This window comes from Balaenoptera physalus (genome assembly GCF_965194825.1).
Source record: "Balaenoptera physalus genome assembly, chromosome: 13".
Classification (NCBI taxonomy): Eukaryota; Metazoa; Chordata; class Mammalia; order Artiodactyla; family Balaenopteridae; genus Balaenoptera; species Balaenoptera physalus.
The window spans coordinates 64,196,649-64,217,731 of record NC_138892.1 but is presented as its reverse complement, the minus strand read 5'-3'; the positions used below and the strand labels follow the sequence as shown (position 1 = coordinate 64,217,731).

General features: G+C 38.1%; 1 protein-coding gene and 1 pseudogene across 2 annotated transcripts; both read right to left on the bottom strand.

The window, feature by feature from the left end:
* Positions 1–1,570: 1,570 nt before the first annotated feature.
* On the bottom strand, positions 1,571–16,726 carry LOC309641469 (protein FAM186A-like; the record flags this gene model as incomplete). The annotated part of the gene is given in 6 exon segments (XM_082421513.1): positions 1,571–1,772; positions 2,418–2,560; positions 4,999–5,191; positions 13,686–14,143; positions 14,145–15,634; positions 15,637–16,726. Coding segments are annotated over 6 exon segments (3,561 nt in total). The 3' UTR covers positions 1,571–1,585.
* On the bottom strand, positions 16,676–20,534 carry LOC309641401 (protein FAM186A pseudogene; annotated as a pseudogene). Its single transcript has one exon. The product of its transcript is annotated as a protein FAM186A pseudogene (transcript).
* Between the last annotated feature and the right edge of the window lie 549 nt (positions 20,535–21,083).

The following is a 21,083-nucleotide window of genomic DNA, read 5'->3' as shown; positions in this document are numbered from 1 at the left end:
TTATAGCAGTTTTATTCATAATTGCCAAAAACTGGAAACAACTCAGATGTCTTTGACCTGGTGAATGGATAAAGTAATATGGTACAGGCATACAGTGGAATAATACTAGTCAAGAAGTAAAAGGAAATGAATTACTGATACATGTAACAACATGGATGAATCACATGAATTATGCCAAGTGGAAAAAGCCAGATTCAAAAGATTACATACTATATACTTCCATTTATATGACATTCTGGAAAAGAGAAAACCATAGGGACTGCAAGCAGATTAGTGGTTGCCATAACTCTGCACTTGTCAAGACTCAGAACTGTACCCTAAAGAGGTTAAATGTATATACATTGTACCTTAAAAAAAAAAATCTATGGAAAGCTCCTTGATTCTGAGTACTTCAAAACAGTAAATTGGAAGTAAGAGTCTCACTAACTTTGTAGGATTTAGCATGAGTAAGAAGTGAATAGTTAGGTCAGTAGTATATCTAATAGTTGAAGCTAGCTGTGGAATGGAGATAAAGGAAATATTATTCAAAGAAAAATTTATACATCTTGTCCCAAGCACTATAGGCATTAAATTAGCAATGTAATCTCTCCAAATAACCTAAGTTAATTAATTTAATTACTCAAAAAATGTAAGGGAAAATGGGAGACAAAAAAGAAAGCTGCTTTCTGATTATAACTTAGGAGTCATACTTATTCAACTTAATGGTTACATTTGATTTGGTTACTTTTTTTCATGAACACTTGTGCTCACGGTATATGATTTTATATTGTATACATTATATAGTATTTTTGCTATTATTTTACTTTATTATAGAATTTTAAGTGTCTTATTTCATGGTGTCTGCTACCTAAACAAATTGATGAGTTAACACTATTTCTTCTTACCCCAGGACTTGGATTTCACCAGAATAAATCAGACTGCTCCCACAAACTCTTTCATGTTACAAAAGTTCCATTTCTAAATTCTTAGCTTAGAACATTAACTAATTCTCTTACTTGAAAGAGGTAATGGAGACTCCAAAACTCTTCACTTCCACTAGAAATGGTTTCCAATAGTTTCAGTGAGAATCTGGTTTAACAGAATTTGGAAATGTGGAACCACATGACCACCTTACCTGTTCTCTCCGAGTCTCTTCAGTGCATCCTGGGATATAAGCACAGAATTTACTTCAAATTTGGCCTAGATATGACAACTGCATTTAAGGTCATGTTACTGAATCATGAAGTGGGCGAAAGCATTCTACTACGGTCTTTCTGGTTCTTCCAGTAATAAATCCCTAAGGGTGGAATTCAAAGTGGACCTATGTAGTGTTAGATTAGGTTTCATGGTATTATAACTGCTTTTTGTCTGTTTGTTTGTTTGTTTATATTATTCCAGTAGTGACATCTATAGGCCTATGAAGAGAAACACTAAAAGACTAATGTTGAATTTACCTGTACTATTTTATGGCTGGTGTGAGTCTGACCTCACACCAAAAAACTACTTTTGGTAACTCCCTGGTGCTGTAAGAGAAAGTCAAGTTAGGGAAACAAAAGATATGTGACCAAAGGCCCAATTACCAGAGTGCTCCCTCCCAGTCCTTAACTTACTTTGAGTGAACGCATGTAAGAGATCTTCTGAACGTAGACTGAACATCTAACTGGAGCAGCATAGGAATATCTGGGTACCCACCCAGCTGGGCCCAGAGTGAATACATTGATGTCTTCTCTGTTATTGGGTAACTTGAAGTGGATAGATCAGCATTCCAGATGGCTTCCATTTGGTCTTCTTGTGTAGAGAATCAGAGAGCAAGCACCACTTGGAAGCATCAAACTCTCCTGAACTCCATAACCATTCAAAAGAATGGCTTCAAAAGCCATTCTCCCCCCTTCTCTTCACCACCACCGTGTCCTATAAAACCCCGCTGGCACCGAGGAACATCAGCTATGCCCATTTTGACTGAGAGATGGATTAAAACAGCAGAATTTGCAGAAATAACGTTTTTTCCCCCTGAAAGTTGCATTTCCATGACTTCACCTACTAATACGTTTTAAAACGACTTCCTTAGCTTCATGGAGTATACACTCCATATGCAGGCTATGTTTCCCCCACAGCAGTCTTTTCCCCTTCCTTCCCAAAGTTCCTACCTTCTTAAAAAAAAAAAAGTAATGCTTCTAAGTTTCTTCACTGTGTGTATTAAAATAATTTGTTTCTTCATAAGGAAGAATCAACTTCATTTTTTTTTAAGGAACTCAAAATTAGATGTTAAATATTTAAGTAGAAATAAGCCTTTTGCTAAATTAGCTAAGAAAATTAATATTCTCCCCTGAACCATATCATAACTGTGGAGAAGGGGAAGCTCTTGGGCAGGAAAAAAAAGCATGAGGTCCCACATATTATCCAAAGAAAGTTTAATGTCAGTCTTTCCTACCACATACCTGAACTTACTGAATATGTCATACTTTTTGTCCTCTTCTTTTAAGATTGGCTGTTGAACAAATTTGGTAGAGGCAGATATTTGCCTCTTTTTGAGGATCAAAGGGATAGCTTGATTTAGATTCAATTTATATATCTCTTGAAGCTAAACATAAATAAATCAGAAAAAGGAAATCATGAAAAGAAAGGGCCAGAGTCTTTAGGAAGGTCTTCCTAGCGGGCCTTAGCTAAACTATGACACTTCCTTTTCCTTGGAAAAGGAATTCTCTTTCTCCATGCCCTTTCTCCCTTCCTCCTGCCACTCCTCAACCTCTACCTGCCTCCAACACACAATTTCAGAGTTGGCAGCTATGATATATAAAAACCGTGGTCCTGCATTAAGTTCTAGTTTTAGTCCTCTCATTTCCTAGCTTTGTGACTTTGAGTTAGTTGCTAGTTTTATCTGCACTTCTTTCTTCTCATTTCTAAAACAAGAATAATAAACACAGGGCTCTTATGAGAGTTGTGTAAGACAATATATTCATCAGTTGTGAAACACTGTGCAAATATAATGATAGCTAACATTGACTGTCAGGTGCTTTCTATGTATTAATTTATTTGATATTTACTACCTTACGAGATAGGTGCTATTATTATCCTTGTCTTACATATGGGGATATGAAGCTCAGAAAAGTTAAGTGGCTTACCCAAGGTCTCTTAGCTAGTATGTGGTAAAGCTGATTTGAACCCAATCTGGTAGCAGAACCAGCCTCTTGACCACCACTCTGATTCAGTGTAGGTATTTATTCATTTCTACCCTTTTCTTCCTTTTTGCTTTTTCCCCTCCCTTCTTGATGCCTTGATACCCACCTCATCATCTAGATTCTAGCTTCCCTGACCCCAGACCCTTATTAATCCTCTGAAATGCCCTAGACATTGTAATTCCTGTTAGACAGTTCATGACACTGCCAATTCATCTTGCTTTACTCCATTTACATTGGTCATATTTTCCAAACCCAGAACTGTCAAAAATATCCAGTTTTTGAGGTCAGAGAGTTTTAATGTTTAAAATGTACTTTTAGGGACTTCCTTGGTAGTCCAGTGGGTAAGACTTGGTGCTCCCAATGCAGGGGGCCCAGGTTCAATCCCTGGTCGGGGAATGAGATCCTGCATGCATGCCGCAACTAAGACCCGGTGCAGCAAAAGTAAATTAAAATAAAATAAAATAAAATAAAATAAAATAAAATAAAATAAAATAAAGTAAGATAAAGTTAAAGTAAAGTAAAGTAAAGTAAAGTAAAGAAGTAAAGTAAAGTAAAATAAAATTCAATTAAAATAAAATGTAACTTCTGGGGAGTTCCCTGATGGCCTAGTGGTTAGGATTCCAGGCTTTCACTGCTGTGACCTGGATTCAGTCCTTGGTCAGGGAACTGAGATCCTGCAAGCCGCGTGGCGCGGCCAAAAAAAAAGAAAAGAAAAGAAAAAGTAACTTCTGGAAAATTCACAATATGTCTATAATGAGAAGTCTCTCTGTACCTTCTAGAGTAGCAAGTAAACTAATCTTGTAAATTAATTACTTTAGTAAAAGAAAATGATGTATAACTATAAAATATTCCTAGAACTCCGAGAATGTTCCAGAACTCCATGCTGGAGAAAATAATGGGAGCATATAATCCCAGAACAAAGAACTCTAATCTCAGCTCTATAACTTTTGGGAGGTATCACTTCCAAAAGTATACTGATGGTCATCTCAGAGAGGGCTCTGAGACATAATTGGGTGATGTCAGAGTTTAGCAGGATCTTCTGTGCCTGTTGCTATGTAAGTAAGTTAAGTAAACCCTTGTCTCCTTTTTTTGTAAATACATATTAAAGCTTGCTTTCTGATAGTTTTGAGGAATGTAACCACCAAGAATCAGCTGGAGAGCAGTGACCTCAAGAGGTTTCATATCTAGAGGCTGGTAGATGTGGGTTGACTAGGAAGGAGTTGAGCATTTCTGGAAGTCTCTCCTATTCTAATCTTTTCTCATCTAGAGAGTCCAGCCAGTATTCCTGTTGTCAATTTAGGAGTTTCACTGAAGTCGCAGTGTAGTGGATTGAATGGTGAACTCCCCAAAAGATATGTTCACTCAGAACATGTGAATGTGGCCTTACTTGGAAAAAGGGTCTTTACAGATGTAGTTAAGGATCTCAAGATGAGGTCATCCTGGTTTAACCAGATGAGTCCTAAATCCAATGGCACATGGCTTTATAAGAGGAGAGAACATAAAACACACTAGGAAGAAGGCCATGGGAAAGACAGAGGCAGAGATTGGAGTTATGCAGCTACAAGCCAAGGAATGCCAAGGATTGTCTATAGCCACCAAAATCTAGAAGAGAGACTTGGAACAAATTTCTCCCTCAGAGCCTCCAGAAGGAACCAACCCTGCCAACACCTTGATTTCTCGAACTGGCCTCCAGAACTGTAAGAGAATACATTTCTGTTGTTTTAAGCCATGAAATTTGTAGTATGTTATGGTATGTCCAGGTAACTGTTATTATTTTCAAAGCCTGCAACTTTCGCTTTTCTTACAGCACACTGGGGAGAGGGAAAAGAAAGCAGATTACCTGGCTGAATAAGTACATCATTTTCCTCAGGCACTGATTCCGTTTCTGCTGTAGCGACTTCTGCTTCTCTGTGCAGATCTGCATCACCTTTTTTTGATAGTCATCAATTCTGCTCAGCATTATGTAGAGGTTCTGGGTCTCATAACCTCTCCCAGTATTCTGGATGGCTTGTAACCATTTAATTATGTTCTTACTTGGAAAAATTAACAAGAATTAGATTCATATAATTACTGACACTAACTCAGCAAACCTGGTGTCACCATTCTCATCTCATCCTTAGTAAGTAGAGAGAGATAGTATAGGGGTGGCAGGCTTGCTTAATGAGACCTTAATCTAGTTCCCTATATGACTAAACTTTCAAAACTCTATATGACTGTCAAATTTTCATTAACTCCTCACAGAGTTTTTGGTGTTAAAATAGTGTTGCTTATTATTTTTTAAATATATTATATTTTAGTATTGATATGTATACAACATATAGAAGGTACTTAATACAATTATGAAAAAGAGTGTCCTTGCCTTCAAAGCACTTACAAGCCAGATTAGGAGACTAATAAATTGTGTCAGAGAGAGAATGAAATAAATGCTAAATAACAATTTAGCTGTTTGAGCAAAAAGGAAAACGTAATTAATTCTAACAAGAGGAATAAAGAATGCTTCATAGGAAGATATTGAATAGGATCTTGAGGAACAGTCATAAAAATGTAGTACTCTCTTTACTATAATGTACGCCACAACGTTTGGGCCTCCAAAACATAGTTTTTTTGCCATCCGCATTCTACAGGAGAGGAAAAGGAATCTGAGCAAAGTTAAGTAATTTTCTAAAGTCACATAATTGATAAATAACAGATTTGGGAAGCAAACCCAGATCTTTTCTCTTTCCACAATACCAGTATTTCTCAAAGTGTGGACCCTAATCACCTGGACTGAATCATTTTGTTGGGGGTGGGAGGGTGGTGCTTATTGATAATGCAGATTCCATGGTGCATCCCCAGACCTTTTGAATAAAAAATCTTGGTGGTAAGCTTCAGGATCTGTATTTTTAAAAAAATCTCAGGTAAACCTTACAGCCACTGAAGTTTGAGAAAAAGGGGATGAAGAATTCCAGGTTGAGGGAACACTCTAAATAAAGGCAAGACAATGAAAGTTATATTTTGGGAGTGGTGAGTAGCCTGGAACTTTTAGACCACAGATATGTGAATGGATATAGTGGGGGATGAGACTGACATAGGTGGATTATGAAAGGCTTTAAACAGCATGTTATGGAGTTTGGATTTTGGGGGAAGTAGGCAATGGGAACCCACTGAAGATGTTTTTCTGAATATATGTATTTTACATATATATAGAGAGGGGGAAGGGAATAACTCTTAGGTCTCTTTGTGGGTTGTAATAGCTTAGAACCTACTATATATATGGATCATTTAATACTTAAATATATTAACTTTCTGAGTTAATTTTATATTTTTTTATTATTATTATTTTTGGCTGCGTTGGGTCTTCATTGCTGCGTCCGGGCTTTCTCTAGTTGTGGTGAACGGGGGCTACTCTTTGTTGTGGTGCAGGGGCTTCTCATTGCAGTGGCTTCTCTTGCTGCGGAGCATGGACTCTAGGCACGTGGGCTTCAGTAGTTGCAGCACGTGGGCTCAGTAGTTGCAGCGAGCGGTCTCTAGAGTGCAGGCTCAGTAGTTGTGGCGCACAGGCTTAGTTGCTCCATGGCATGTGGGATCTTCCCGGACCAGGGATCGTCCCCTGCATTGGCAGGCGGATTCTCAACCTCTGCGCCACCAGGGAAGTCCCCTTGCAACCATTCTTTGAAGTAATTATCATTACATCAATTTTACAAATTTGACTCAGCACATTTGAGTCTTAGAGAAGTTCAGAACTGGAAATTCGAGCCAAGGTCTTCCTGACGTCAGAGAAAAAGCATGATCAGAATTTGGATATAAAACTATTACTACCCTCCTACACTGTTGGTGGGAATGTAAATTGGTGCAGCCTCTATGGAAAACAGGATGGAGGTTCCCTAAAAAACTAAAAATAGAGTTACCATATGATCCTGCAATCCCACTTCTGGGCATATATCTGGAGAAAACTCTAATTCGAAAAGATACATACACCCCAGTGTTCATAGCAGCACCATTTACCATAGCCAAGACATGGAAGCAACCTAAAAGTCCATCAACAGATGAACGGATAAAGATGTGGTATATATATATACAATGGAATATTACTCAGCCATAAAAAGAATGAAATAATGCCATTTGCAGCATATGGATGGACCCAAATTTTATCATATTAAGTGAAGTAAGTCAGACAGAGAAAGACAAATATCATATGATATCACTGATATGGGGCATCCGAAAAAATGGTACAGGGAATTCCCTGGTGGTCCAGTGGTTAGGACTCCATGCTTCCGTGCTTCCACTGCAGGGGACACGGGTTCGATCCCTGGTCGAACTAAGATCCTGCAAGCCACGTGGCATGGCCAAAAAAAAAAAAGATAAAGATGAACTTATTTACAAAGCAGAAATAGACTCATAGACATAGAAAACAAACTTATGGTTACCAAAGTGGATACCAGGGGATGGGGGAGATGAATTAGGAGTTTGGGATTAACATATACACACTACTAAATATAAAACAGGTAAACAACAAGGACCTGCTGTATAGCACAGGAAACTATACTCAGTATCTTGTAATAACCTATAATGGAAAAGAATCTGAAAAAGAATGTATATATGTATATATATTTATATGTATATATGTATAACTGAATCACTTGGCAACAAACACAACATTGTAAATTAACTATATATCAATTTTTAAAAATTAAAAAATAAATAAATAAAAATACTTTATTGCTAAAAAATTCTAACAGTCATCTGAGCTGGTAGAGAATCTTGCCTCAGTGCTGATGGCTGCTGACTGATCAGGTGGTGGTTGCTGAAGGTTTGGGTGGCTTTGGCAATTTCTTAAAAAAAGACAACAATGAAGTTTGCCGCATCCATTGACTTGTCCTTTTACGAATGATATCTCTGTAGCCTGCAAAGGTGTTTGATAGCATTTTATCCATGGTAGAACTTCTTTTAAAATTGGAGTCAGTCCTCTCAAACCCTGCCACTGCTTTAACAACTAAGTTTATGTAATATTCTACATCCTTTGCTGTCATTTCAACCGTCTTCCCAGCATCTTCATCAGAAGAATCTATCTCAAGAAACCACTTTCTTTGCTCTTCCATAAGAAGCAACTCCCCATCTATTCAAGTTTCATCATGAGATGGTAGCAATTCAGTCCCATCTTCAGGCTCTACTTCTAATTCTAGTTCTCTTGCTGTTTCCACCACATCGGCAGTTACTTCTTACACTGAAGTCTTGAGCTACTCAGTTATCCATGAAGGTTGGAATCAACTTCTTCTAAACTCCTATTCACGTTGGTATTTTGCCTTCTTTCCATGAATCATAAATGATCTTAATGACATCTAGAATGGTGAATCCTTTCCAGAAGGTTTTTGATTGACTTTGCCCAGATCCATTATCTATGGCAGCTACTGTATAGCCTTACGAAATCTATTTCTTAAATAATAAGACTTGAAAGTCGAAATTACTCCTTGATCCATGGGCTGCAGAGTGGAAGCTGTGTTAGCAGGCATGAAAACAACGTGAATCTTAACGGAGATTAAGATTAATGGAGCATCTCCATTAGAGCTCTTGGGTGACCAGGTGCATTGTCAATGAGCAGTAATATTTTGAAAGGAATCTTTTTTTTCTGAGCAGTAGGTCTCAATAGTAGGCCTAAAATATTTAGTAAACCATGTTGTCAATAGTTGTGCTGTCATCTAAGCTTTGTTGTTTCGTTGATAGAACATAGCAGAGTAGATTTAGCATTTTAATTTAGCATGGTTAATGAGCACTGGCTTCAACTTAAAGTCACCAGCTGCATTAGCCCCTAACAAGAGAGTCGGCCTGTCCTTCAAAGCTCTGAAGCCTTGAAGCCAAGCATTGACTAATCCTCTCTAGCTATGAAAGTCCTAGATGGCATCTTCTTCCAATATAAGGCTGTTTTGTATACATTGTAAATCTGTTTTTTAATATAGCCACCTTCATTACTTATTTTAGCTAGATCTGGATAACTTGCTCCAGCTTCTACGTTAGCACGTTCTGCTTCACCTTGCACTTTGATGTTATGAAGAGGCTTCTTTCCTTAAACCTCATAAATCAACCTCTGCTAGCTTCAGACTTTTCTTCTGCAGCTTTCTCACCTCTCTCAGCCTTCATAGAATTGAAGAGACTTAGGGCCTTGCTCTGGATTAGGCTTTCAATTAAGGGAATGTCGTGGCTGGTTTGATCTTCTATCCAGACCACTAAAACTTTCTCTACATCAGCAATAAGGCTGTTTGTCTTTCTTATCATTCGTGTGTTCACTAGAGTAGCACTTTCAATTTCCTTCAAGGACTTTTCCTTTGCATTCACAACTTAGCTAACTGTGCAAAAGGCCTAGCTTTCAGCCTTTCTCGGCTTTCAACATGCCTTCCTTACTAAGCTCATTCATATCTAGCTTTTGACTTAAAGTGAGAGACATGAGACTCTTCCTTCCACTTTAACACTTAGAGGCCATTGTAGGGTTATTAATTGGCCTAACTTCAATATTATTGTGTGTCTCAGGGAATAGGGAAGCCCAAGGAGAGGGAGAGAGATGGGGGAATGGCCGATTGGTGGAGCAGTCAGAACACACAAAACATTTATCATTTAAATTCGCCATCTTATATGGATATGGTTCATCGTACCCCGAAACAGTTACTGGTTTCCACCGACAGACACACACTCACACACACACACACACACACACAACTTTGCTTCTTTCTTCCTTTCTTTGTCCTGCTAGACTCTCTGCCTTTGCTGCCTTACTGACTTTTACTAGTTCTTTGAGACATAGTTCAAAGGTCTGGACTCCTAGAAGCTTTACCTAACTCTCCCCTCTCCTCAGTCCTCTTGTATAGAGTAGGTGATATACCATCATTGTTCTTTCCACATCATACTATATCATCATCTGTTTGTATGACTGTCTCTGAGTAGGCTTTGAGTGCCCTCAAGGCAGGGATATGGCTTATCCATTTTTGTATCCTTCCACCCTCTACCCCCTGGGCCTAACCCAGCCCCTGGCATGTAGTGGATATTTTAAATGTTAATGAATTAAATGATAAGTTAAATCCTATCTAGTCACCACAACATTTAGTATCTTTAAGAACTTTCTTCAATATATATGGAAATGAAATGTTTCATTATCAGCATCTGGTGTAATTTTACATTCTTTCCATCATTGCTTTTCAGGTATATTACACTGATCATGTGGTAATACAACTCTAAAACTGTATTTTAGCATTTAAACATGTAATCTTTACTTACAGAGGTTCTACAAAACTTTCTTTATTCAAAAATAGTTTATATTATTATACTTTATATTTTCTCTCCCATGTAATGTTAGAATCTTCTTGACTCAGCCATTTTTATTATGGAATCTTTCATCTGTCAATATTTAATTCCTTGTTATACCTGTTGGTGATTTGATTATTATAACATTAAATATTAAAGAAGAGCTTTCTGAAAAATGAACAAATTGATTCTTGATGGGATTAAAGTTATAAGTGTATAAATTAAATATTGTTGTGAAATGTTGATCTATATATTTCAATTTTTAAATGATTTTACTAAAACAGGTCACATCGTGTCACTAGGTCTTCAAAATCTTCAATAAAGCTAAACAACCTTAATTGCCATATAAAAATTAAGAAAGTTGTCATAGAATTCCCCCCCAAAAGTATCAAGCCCATATAATATCATAGGTGAAATCTACCAAACTTTCAAAGAATAGCTAATTTTATCATTAAACTGTTCCAGAGCATAGAAAAAAAATAAGCTTTCACATTTTTTAAATGATATAAACTTAAAATTATACCAAAATTTGACAAAGATAGCACCTAAAGAAGTAAACCACCAAACTTACTAATGAATATCAATGCAGAGTAAAATCCTAAATAAAATATTAGCAAATGTAACACATTCAAAGAAAGGTACAACAAGGACAAATTCCAGGGATGCGATGATGGTTTAAAATAATCATATTAATAGATCTGAGGAGAAAATATGTTCTCTAATAACCATGAAAATGAAGTGCTGAAATGACATTTATCAAAATGTGATTTAATAAATTTAACAAAATTCAACATCCACTCTTGATTTAAAAAAAATAATGAAACAGGAGCTGATGGATACTTCTTTAATATGATAAAATGTATTTCAACCCAAAAGCCAGCATTTTTTAATGACATATACTAGAAAGATGTCCACTATCACCACTATAATAATTAGCAATGAAAGGACTTACATTTTGGCATTCTGAGTTACAAAGGAATGGAGAAAATAACCCCCCTCAAAATGAAATTGACTAAGGTTAAAGTTGTTTTGTAACTTTTTCAGAAAGGAGAATATAAATATAAACAATCCTTTTAAATGTTCTTGAAGGTGAGTTTTTCCTACAAAAAAATAACATGGGACCATGGAAGGGCACTACTAGCTGTTACTCAGGGCAAGTCAAATGAACAAAGATGGCCCTGTGGCCACATCACCAAGATTTTTTAGTATAGTTCTGAAGGTACTAATCAATTCAGGTAGACAGGGACAGAAATGAGATGTTTAAAAGTTGGAAATTCTAGATGTAAAAAATTATTATTTGCAGGTGATATGATTATGTAATTGGAAAACTCAAGAATATCAACTGAAAAACTATCACATGCTTTTGAATACAGTAAGATGGCTGCATACAAAATTGATATAGAGAAATCTAGCCTTCATTTATACAAGTAACAACCAGTTAGAAGGTATCATAGAAGAAGAGAGTCCATTTACAATAGTAACAACAAAAATAAAAACTAACAAGATATACACTTATGGCAGAATATGCAAGAGCTAGATGAAAACTTTAGAATGCTCCAACAGGACACACACACACACACACACACACACGTGCCCATGCACACACACACGACCTGAACAAAAACAAAGGTATATCATTTTCTTGAATAGGAAGACTATATTAGTAAAGGTAAGCTGGGTTTTGCATTTTTTATAATGCAAAATATTGAAAACAACATAAATGTTCATCAGAGGTTAAGTAAATTCTGGTAAATCTAGACATTGGAATACTATGAAACTATAAAATGGATGAGTAGCCTTTTTATATATTAATACCTAAATTCTAACTTGTTATAAAAAAAACAAACATTGTAACTTTAAAATTTGTAAAGAGAGGGATAAAAGAGCATATATACTTTTCTGCATATGCAGAAAATATATCTGGGTGGAATACATTAGTAGCCCAGGGGGAGGGGCCTAATGGCCAAGAATAGGACTATTAAGGAGGCTTTTCACTCTACCATTTATATGTTTAGAATATCATATCAAAAAAAATATATTGTACCAGGTGAATGTGCAATTTATTTATTTTAATTTATATATAACAAAGGAAAAAAGACATAAGGGAACTGGAGAATGACCAGAAACATGTTATTTAAAGTTCTCAAGTGTTTCATCCATTTTTTTACATGTTTACATGTAAAAACAGATTTAAAGGACTAGGAATATTCATTCTGGAAAGAGAAAACTAAAGACAGCTATAGAGCAGAATATTTTTCAACAATTCTAAGATAAGCTTTGAAGTGAAGATTTCTGCCTATATACTAGATGTCTTTCTTTTGCACCTTGTTGTTCCAGTGCTTAGTTTTCAAATGATTTCAATCCTCAAAAATGTAAATTTCGTGAGAACAGGGTACTTTGTTTTATTCACTACTGTATCCCTGGCACCTAGAACAAGGCCTGCCACATAGTACACATTCAATAAATATTTGTTGAATAAATGACATAGATTGTTCCTATAATTAATGATAGCTTTTTCTATCATAGGTCTTAGTTTGGCATCTTGTAATTTTAGGTTAAAAAAATTCTCCAAATAAGCTAACAAAATATCGTAAATCAACTATTAAAAAAAGGGGAAAAAAATTCTACAATAAAAAATAACTTTTTTTAAATCCCCAAAATAGTAAGTTGGTAACCTCAAACACAAAGACCAAGAATGGCAGACTAATTGTCACTTTCCTGACCGATTTCTGATATTTGCAATTTAAAAAATTCAGGACTAGAATCTTTCCTCCAGGTCACTCCAGCTGCAAGGCTGCCATGGCAACACAATGTACATAAACCTGCCATCTACCACTTTAAGAATCATAAATCTTCTCTTCAACTTTACTTCAATAAAAAATAAATTAAAAAAAAAAAAGAATCATAGATCTTCTGGTGAACCCAAGATGAAAGTAATTCAGAGTAACTGGAAGCATTTCTAAACTTCTGAAGTTGATATTTTGGAGACCAACCATGATCCACAAAATATACTTAAACATCTCTGCTAGAGACATAAATGAATGAAATAGATGTTATAAGACATTTTTTATTTCCTAAAAAATATACCTCCTTTTACTATCTTAAATATGCTTCCATTCCACAGACCTTCTATAAGAAAATCTTTTAGAACATCTAATCTGACAAATATGTATATACTTATAGGGCAATGAGGGAGGATATTTGAAATCAGGACTAAACCTGATTTCAGAAAACTGGACACACAATATTTATATCTACCTTGCACACTGGATCAGCCTATAGGCAATGTACTTGCGGAATAGGTATCCCAGCCGAACTTTGTCCGTATGAAGTGTCTCAATTATGAGATTCCTAGCTGTTGTGTGTAGTTGTGAAGGGAGTGTAGAAGCTTTTGTCGCCTGATTTAAGAGAATCAGGTTCTTCCGCTGAGCCTCCACATCAACAAAATAGTTCTGTTCTTTGAGCTCTTGGGGATAGGAAGTGGGCACCATCATCTTGGGTTTCTTGGTACCTGAAAGTGAAGTCAGTATCCAGGGCTTATCTATACGGGGAAATCGGGATTTCTGGTCCCATTCAGAAGGTGAGCTCTGTGATGTTTTGCATAGTTGAGTAGTAAGAGAAGGTAGTGATATTACAGGCTTAATGAGAGTAGGAAGGGCCCCCTCATCAGTGTAAGGGGTTTGGGATACTGGTGTCCTGTAATCAGTGAGATAGATAGGACTTAAATGTTCTAAATTGTTCCATGGCAAAAGGATCTCGGGGTCTCTGGATTTCTTCATAAGTGTCAGAGACCTCTGATATTTGGAACTTCTTAGTGGTGAAAGGGGCTTGAGGTACCTTGAAACTTGGAGCACTGGGATGGACCAATGCTGATTTAGGTTTCAGAGAAGAAATAATTGACAATCTTTCCTTACTTTTCTTAGAGACAGGAGAGGACAAATTTTTCTGGGGCTTTCCAGGGGTTGAGGGAGCCCACAGTGTAGGGGCATGCCCAGGGGTGGGAGGGATCCATAGTGGGGAAGCTTGCCCAGGAAGGGCCCATGGTGACAGATGCTGCCTAAGGGTAGAAGGGGCTTGTAGATAGGGAGATTGCTCATGGGTGGCAGAGGTCTGGAATGCCTGAGGCTGCTCAGAGAGGGTTAAGGGTCCAGATTCCAAGAGTTCCTCAGGGGTGGAAGAGACCCCAGGAACCAAGCACTTCCCAGGAGAGAAAGGAGCCCAGATACTGGAAATCTGTGTGGAGGTGGCTGGGACTCCAGATATAAGGGGCTGTCTGGAGTCAAGAAGGGGCTTCGATATCAGAGGCAACTGGGGAGTCACAACGTCCCTAGATATGCAGAATTGCCTAGAACTAAGAAGGGCCTCTGGTGCAAGGGGCTGCCCTGGAGTGGGAGAGGGCCCAGATATTGGGCTGGGGACTGGAGTTGGGAACCGAACAGAGGTGGATTGACCCTTAGAAACTGGGGTCTGTCTAGAGGAAGGAAAAGTCTGTGATGCCAGGAGCTTCCTGGGTTCTGAAGGAATCCTCATTCCCAAGGATTTCCCAGGGACAAAGGGGGCTTGTGTAAGAGGAGACCTTGATATCTGCAAAGGAGTAGAAGAGACCTCAAATATAGGGGACTTCTCAGCAACAGGAGCAGATGATACTGGGGACTGCTTAGGAATGTGAGGAGCACGTGTTGTGACAGATTTATCAGTAATGGAAAAGATCCCAACTGCCAGGGTATGTCCTGAAGGAGGACCAGCCCTGAGTGGTAAGGGCTGCTCATTAATGAGAAGAGCTCCTAATTTTAGGTCCTGCTCAGACCTAAGAGTAATACCCATGGACTGCGCCTGTCCTGGGGTGAAAGTGGCTCCCAAAGGTTGGGTTTGTTCTGGGATGTGGGGAGAGTCTAAGGTATAGTTGTTATCTGAGGTGGGAGGAACTCCTAATTCCTCAAACTGTTCTGGAGAGAGAGAAACCCCCAATGCTTGAGCCTGTCCTAAAGTGAAAGGGGCCCCCAAGTCCTGGGCCTGCTGAGGGGTGACATGGATCCCCAGTGCCTGGGCCTGTTGAGGGGTGAGAGTGATCCCCAGTGCCTGGGTCTGCTGAGCGGTGACATGGGTCCCCAGGGCCTGGACCTGCTGAGGGGTGAGAGTGACCCTCAGTGCCTGGGCCTGCTCAGGTGTGTGGGCTGCTCCCAAACCCTGAGACATCTTAGGATAGGGGTTTCCCCCAATTCCTGAACCTGATGAGAGGTGGGGGTGATTCCCAGTGCCTTGGCCTCTTCAGGGGTGAGGTCAATTTCCATTGCCTGGGCCTGCTGAGGGGTAAGAGTAATGGACTTTGTGGGAGACTGTCCAGAAATAGAAAAGGCTCCTGGTGAGGAAGATTGTGTAGAGATGGGAGGAATGATTGGTATGGGGTGCTTTTCATCAGCCAGATTCTCGAATTTCTTAAGATTCCCATTGAACTCTCTTCTTTGGTGTAACTGCAATGCGTCTTTTGGCGTGCTGTGCCACCTGGAAGGCAATGTCACTGAAGTGTGACTGAGCACCTGTTCTAGTTGTTCAGAAGTCTTCATCTCCTTTGCTGTTTTCTGCTTCTGCCTTTCATGGTCCTCTACCTTTCTCCTTGGCTTCTGCTTCTCCTCCTCTCTCTCCCAACTGCTTTCTTGTTCCAGATATCTCACTTCCTTCTGAACCTGCATCATCTGCTGTCCTTTCTCCTTCTCCAAGGGCACTCCTTGTTCTTTCATTTTTTGCTTCCATGCTTCCAGCTGCTGCTGCTTTGACTTCTGATGCCCTTCTTTCTCCTCTTCCCTTTTCTTTTGCTTCTCATCTGGCTCAATCTGCTTTTGCAGCCTCTGTTTTTGGTGTCCCTTCCATACCTCTTCTTCCTGCCACTGTTTCTGCTTCTGTTGCCCTTGCTTTCCCTCCTTCATTGGGAGCCATGCCTCTTCCTTTTCCAAATTCTTATTTATCATCTCATAGCTCCTTTCTTCTAGCCTTTGTTTTTCCTTCTCCTTATGGTCTTTCCCTACCATTGAGGCTACTGGAACATCCCTTTCACTTTCTATTTCAGCCAAGATCATTTGTATTAAATTGTCAGTTAGTGGGTCAAGGCTCTCCTGTGAAAGTAAGGTGCTAATTTCCGACTTCGCGGTAATCTGCTTCTGAAAATGCAATTCTGGCATAAATGAGACCACCTTTTTTAGTTTCATAGGTTTCTCTCCAATTTGTCCTGCATTTTTTATATCTTTGTATTTTCTCAAGATTTTTGTCACAGTTTCAGCCACTTTTTGGAAATATTCCTCCATTTTTGCCTTTATGATTCTTAATTTTTCAACTTCTGCTCTTTTTTTTTTTTTTAATAAATTTATTTATTTATTTTTATTTTTGGCTGTGCTGGGTCTTTGTTTCTGTGCGAGGGCTTTCTCTAGGTGTGGCAAGCGGGGGCCACTCTTCATCGCGGTGCGCGGGCCTCTCACTATCGCGGCCTCTCTTGTTGCGGAGCACGGGCTCCAGACGCGCAGGCTCAGTAACTGTGGCTCACGGGCCTAGTTGCTCCACGGCATGTGGGATCTTCCCAGACCAGGGCTCGAACCCGTGTCCCCTGCATTGGCAGGCAGATTCTCAACCACTGCGCCACCAGGGAAGCCCCTGCTCTTTTTAATAATAACTCTTCTTTTGACCTAGTCTTTTTATCCAAAGGCTTTCTTATGTTATCAATTTTCTCTTTTAGGAATGACACTATGGCTTTCTGAAATTCTTCTAGGTTACTCTGTTCTCTTTTGCCATCTGGAATTCCTGAAATCTCTTTAGTTATCCTAGATTGTGATTTAACAAGTTCAAGAGACTTGACTTTCTTGGCGAAGACTGACATATCCTTCTCTTCAGTTTTTTCTTCTTTGCTTATAATGGTTCCTGGAGAGATTTGGTGTTTCTTTCCTTTTATTTTCATTTTCTCAGAGGAATAATCAAGTTGGCTCAACCTGGATGGCTCTGCTTGGCTACTCATCTCACTTCTGCCTTCTTCGTCCATTGACTCAGTGGTGAGTTCCTCTTTATTCTCTGAAGAAATTTGACTTTTGCTATGTGAATATTCAGGTTTGGCTTTCCTGAGTCTTTCCCATATACTACTTGTTCCACTTTTGCCACCTTGGCTCTTTGTGTCAGAAGGGAAATCAGAAGGGAAATGTTGACTTTTTGATTCAGTGAGTGACTTTGATTTGCCTTCAGAAAAGGATTTTATTTCTTTTCTCTTCTTTTCTAGTGCTTGTAATTCAAAGTGGTGATCAAGTTTGGTCCCTGAGACTTTCTGTTTACCTTTATCATCATTCACATTTGATTCAGAGGTCTCCTGCACATATGGGCCTTTTGTGCACTTTCCTTTCTGTGATTGGTACTGATCAGTCCCATCTTTATGAAAGGCACCGCCTTTCTTCGCTGATATCTTATCTGTAATGATATCTTCAGTGATCTCTTCAGAAGCCTTTTTCTGTTTTTTTTCAGGTAAAGGGTATTGCTGGTCAGTTATATCTGGGATCGTCTCACCTTGGGCTGTATATGAAGGAGATGAGTCCCACTTGATCCCCAAGGCTTTGGTCCCTTTTGGGGGGGCCTCATCTACAACGATTTCAAATTCTTTGGCCAAAATATTATCTACACTGTCTTCTGTGTCAGCTTGGCTAATGACTAATTGTGGAGAAGGCTCAGGTAACACTCTCAGTGTTGATGTGGGCAATGCTTGGTGATCTACGCCTTTGGATCGAATAAGGTGTTCATATTTTTCTTCTGCTTCTTGAAGTTTCTGCTGAAGCATTTCATTTTTTTTACTGAGATCTTTTATTATCTTCAGAGAAATCTCTTTTTTTTTTTCACTTGTCTCATTTGTATACATATTGGCACTTTGGAGGTTAATAACTTTCACTTCATCATTTAGTGTACTCAGAGCTTTAGAAAGGTTTACTATTGTTGATGACATATATTTAATAGCATTGTTTTCCAATTTATTGAACACTGCAGTACCTATGAGTTCCTGTAACATATCTTGGATTTCTGAAACCTTTGTATTTGTTGCAAATTGATCACTAATCATCTGATCTGGTCTTAACGCATGAGCTGTTGCAGGTCGCTTTATAACTCTTTCTTTCCTAGATTTCCATAGAGAACCTCTAGATGCTAGAAGAATAAATAAATAAATTAATTAAATAATGAGATTGCATTTCTTCTTTTGTGCTGTGCTCTATGTTTAAGCCTAAGGAATTTAGCCTAAATTAACAGATAGATATAGGATAAAATTTCATCAGGAAGTTTGGCCCCAAAATAGACAGCATTATTTTCAAAAGAATGACTCTTTTCCCACAATCATCTAGAAGTTCTTCTTCCAGAGTTTAGGAGAAGAACTCAGCTGTGACCTCAACTTACTTTTGATTACAATTTTGAGATTAGACATAAGGTAAACCAGAACTTTCCTTTGGTTTTGATTATGCTTGGTGCTTTCCATTTTCTTTCTTGGGTTCCTATCTTTCTTTTCTCCCTTTTCTGAGTCGAAGCTAACCTTGGTTCTTTCAAAAGGATCACAAAAGAATAGAAGACAAACATTTGAAGGGATTTCCAAAACGGCTGAATGAGAAACTCAGCAAATTTTTCCCAAAAAGGCAATGAAAAAACTGAGCAAAACTGCCAAAAACAATCATTTTAGGACTTTGGAAACTGACCAAAGGCATACAACAAATTGAGAAGAATTTATTCAAGAAAAATTTGCTATGATGTTTTAGCCTGGAGCTGCTTCCATCTCCAACTCCCTAGCCCTATGGCCTGGTAGTTCTACCAGAGTGAGGCAGCCTGTGAGGACTGACAGCTCTACTGCCTGAGGGGGTTGATTTGATCTGGAGCAAAGCAATTCTTTAACAATAATACTTTAACCCATACACAGATCCATTAGCAAAGAGTAGAAGCCTTACTGGATCAATCTGGATTAATTAACGATTGACTAATCATTGACTGACCACTAAGCTATGCTGACCCAAAAGTAACCCCTAAAATTCGGGCTTAAAAATAAAAACAAACAAACAAAAAACCACAACTGAGCAGAGATATCAGTGGCTGCCCACTGTGGGGGATACAGACTCCACCAAATTAGTCCAGACAAGTCACTAAAAAACAAACCAAAAAGGCAACAAAAACAAACTCTGGAGGTTGTAAGGAGAATCAAACTCCAGAGTTGCTACAATATATTACCTAAAATGTCCAATTTTCAACTTAAAAAAAAAGCATGCAAAGAAACAGAAAAGTGTGACCTATACACAGCAGGAAAAGCAGTCAATAGAAATTGTCTCAGGGACCAGGGAGAGGAGGTGGGCAGATGTTGGACTTACCAGAAAAAAGAAGCAGTTATAAATACGTCCAAAAAACTAAAAGAAACCATATTTTAAAATAAAAGTATGATGACAATTACTCGTCAAATAGAGCATATCATTAAAGAGATGAAAATTGGAAAACCAAGTGGAAAAATTCGAGTTGAGTAGTACAATAACTGAAATGAAAAATTCACCAAAAGGGCTCAACAGCATATTTGAGCTTACAGAAGAAAATAACCAGCAAACCTGATGCTAGATTACTAGAGGTTGTCTACTCTGAAGAACAGGGAGGAAAAAGAATAAAGAAAAATGAACAAAGCCTCAGAGACTTGTAGGATACCATCAAGCATACCAATGTACAAGCAATAGAAGTCCCAGAAGAAGAAGACAGTGGGGCATTAAAAATATTTGAAGAAATAATGGCCAGATCATCCCAATTTTGATGAAAAACATTAATCAACACATTCAAGAAGCTCAGCAAATTCTAAGTGGGATAAATACCGAAAGATTGATACCTAGAACATCATGGTCAAACTGTTGAAAACCAGACAAAGTGAGAATCTTTAAAGCAAAAAGAGAAAAATGATTCATCACAATCAAAGGAGACTCATTTAGAACAGGGGAACCACAGTAAATTTAACAGGTCACTTCTTATCGGAAACAGTGGAGGCAGAAGGCAGTGGGATGGTATATTCATAGTGCTGAAAGAATAATACTATTAACCAAGAATTCTATATCCAGCAAAACTATTCTTCAAAAATAACCAGCAAACTTGATGCTAGTTTACCAGAAGTTAAGACATCCATTCCCTGAAATAACGCTCCTCCCAAAGTAGCATGAATGTACAGCCCTCACAACCATCATTATTACATGTTTTTAAACACTTCTCTAAATGTATTACAGAAGAGCTTTCACATCCATTCACTGAAATAACACTCCTGTCAAAGTTGCTTTCAGTGAACACTCATATATCCATAGTTAATAAGTGTATATTTAAACTCTTCTCTAAATGCATTACAGAATGTCTGTCACATCCATTCACTGAAATACGTACATGCTTCTCAAAGTAGCATGCATGTACAACTCTTTTTTTTTAATGAAGGTAAGAAATAATATATACCGACAGCAAGTAAGCATATGAGAAGATGCTCAATATCACTTGTCATTAGAGAATTGAAATTACGATGAGATACTGTTACACACCTATAAAAATAGCTAAAATTAAAAAAAAAAAGATAATACCAATGCTAGCAAGGATATGGAGTAACCGGAACTTCTGTTTATTGCTGGTGGGAATGAAAAATGGTACAGA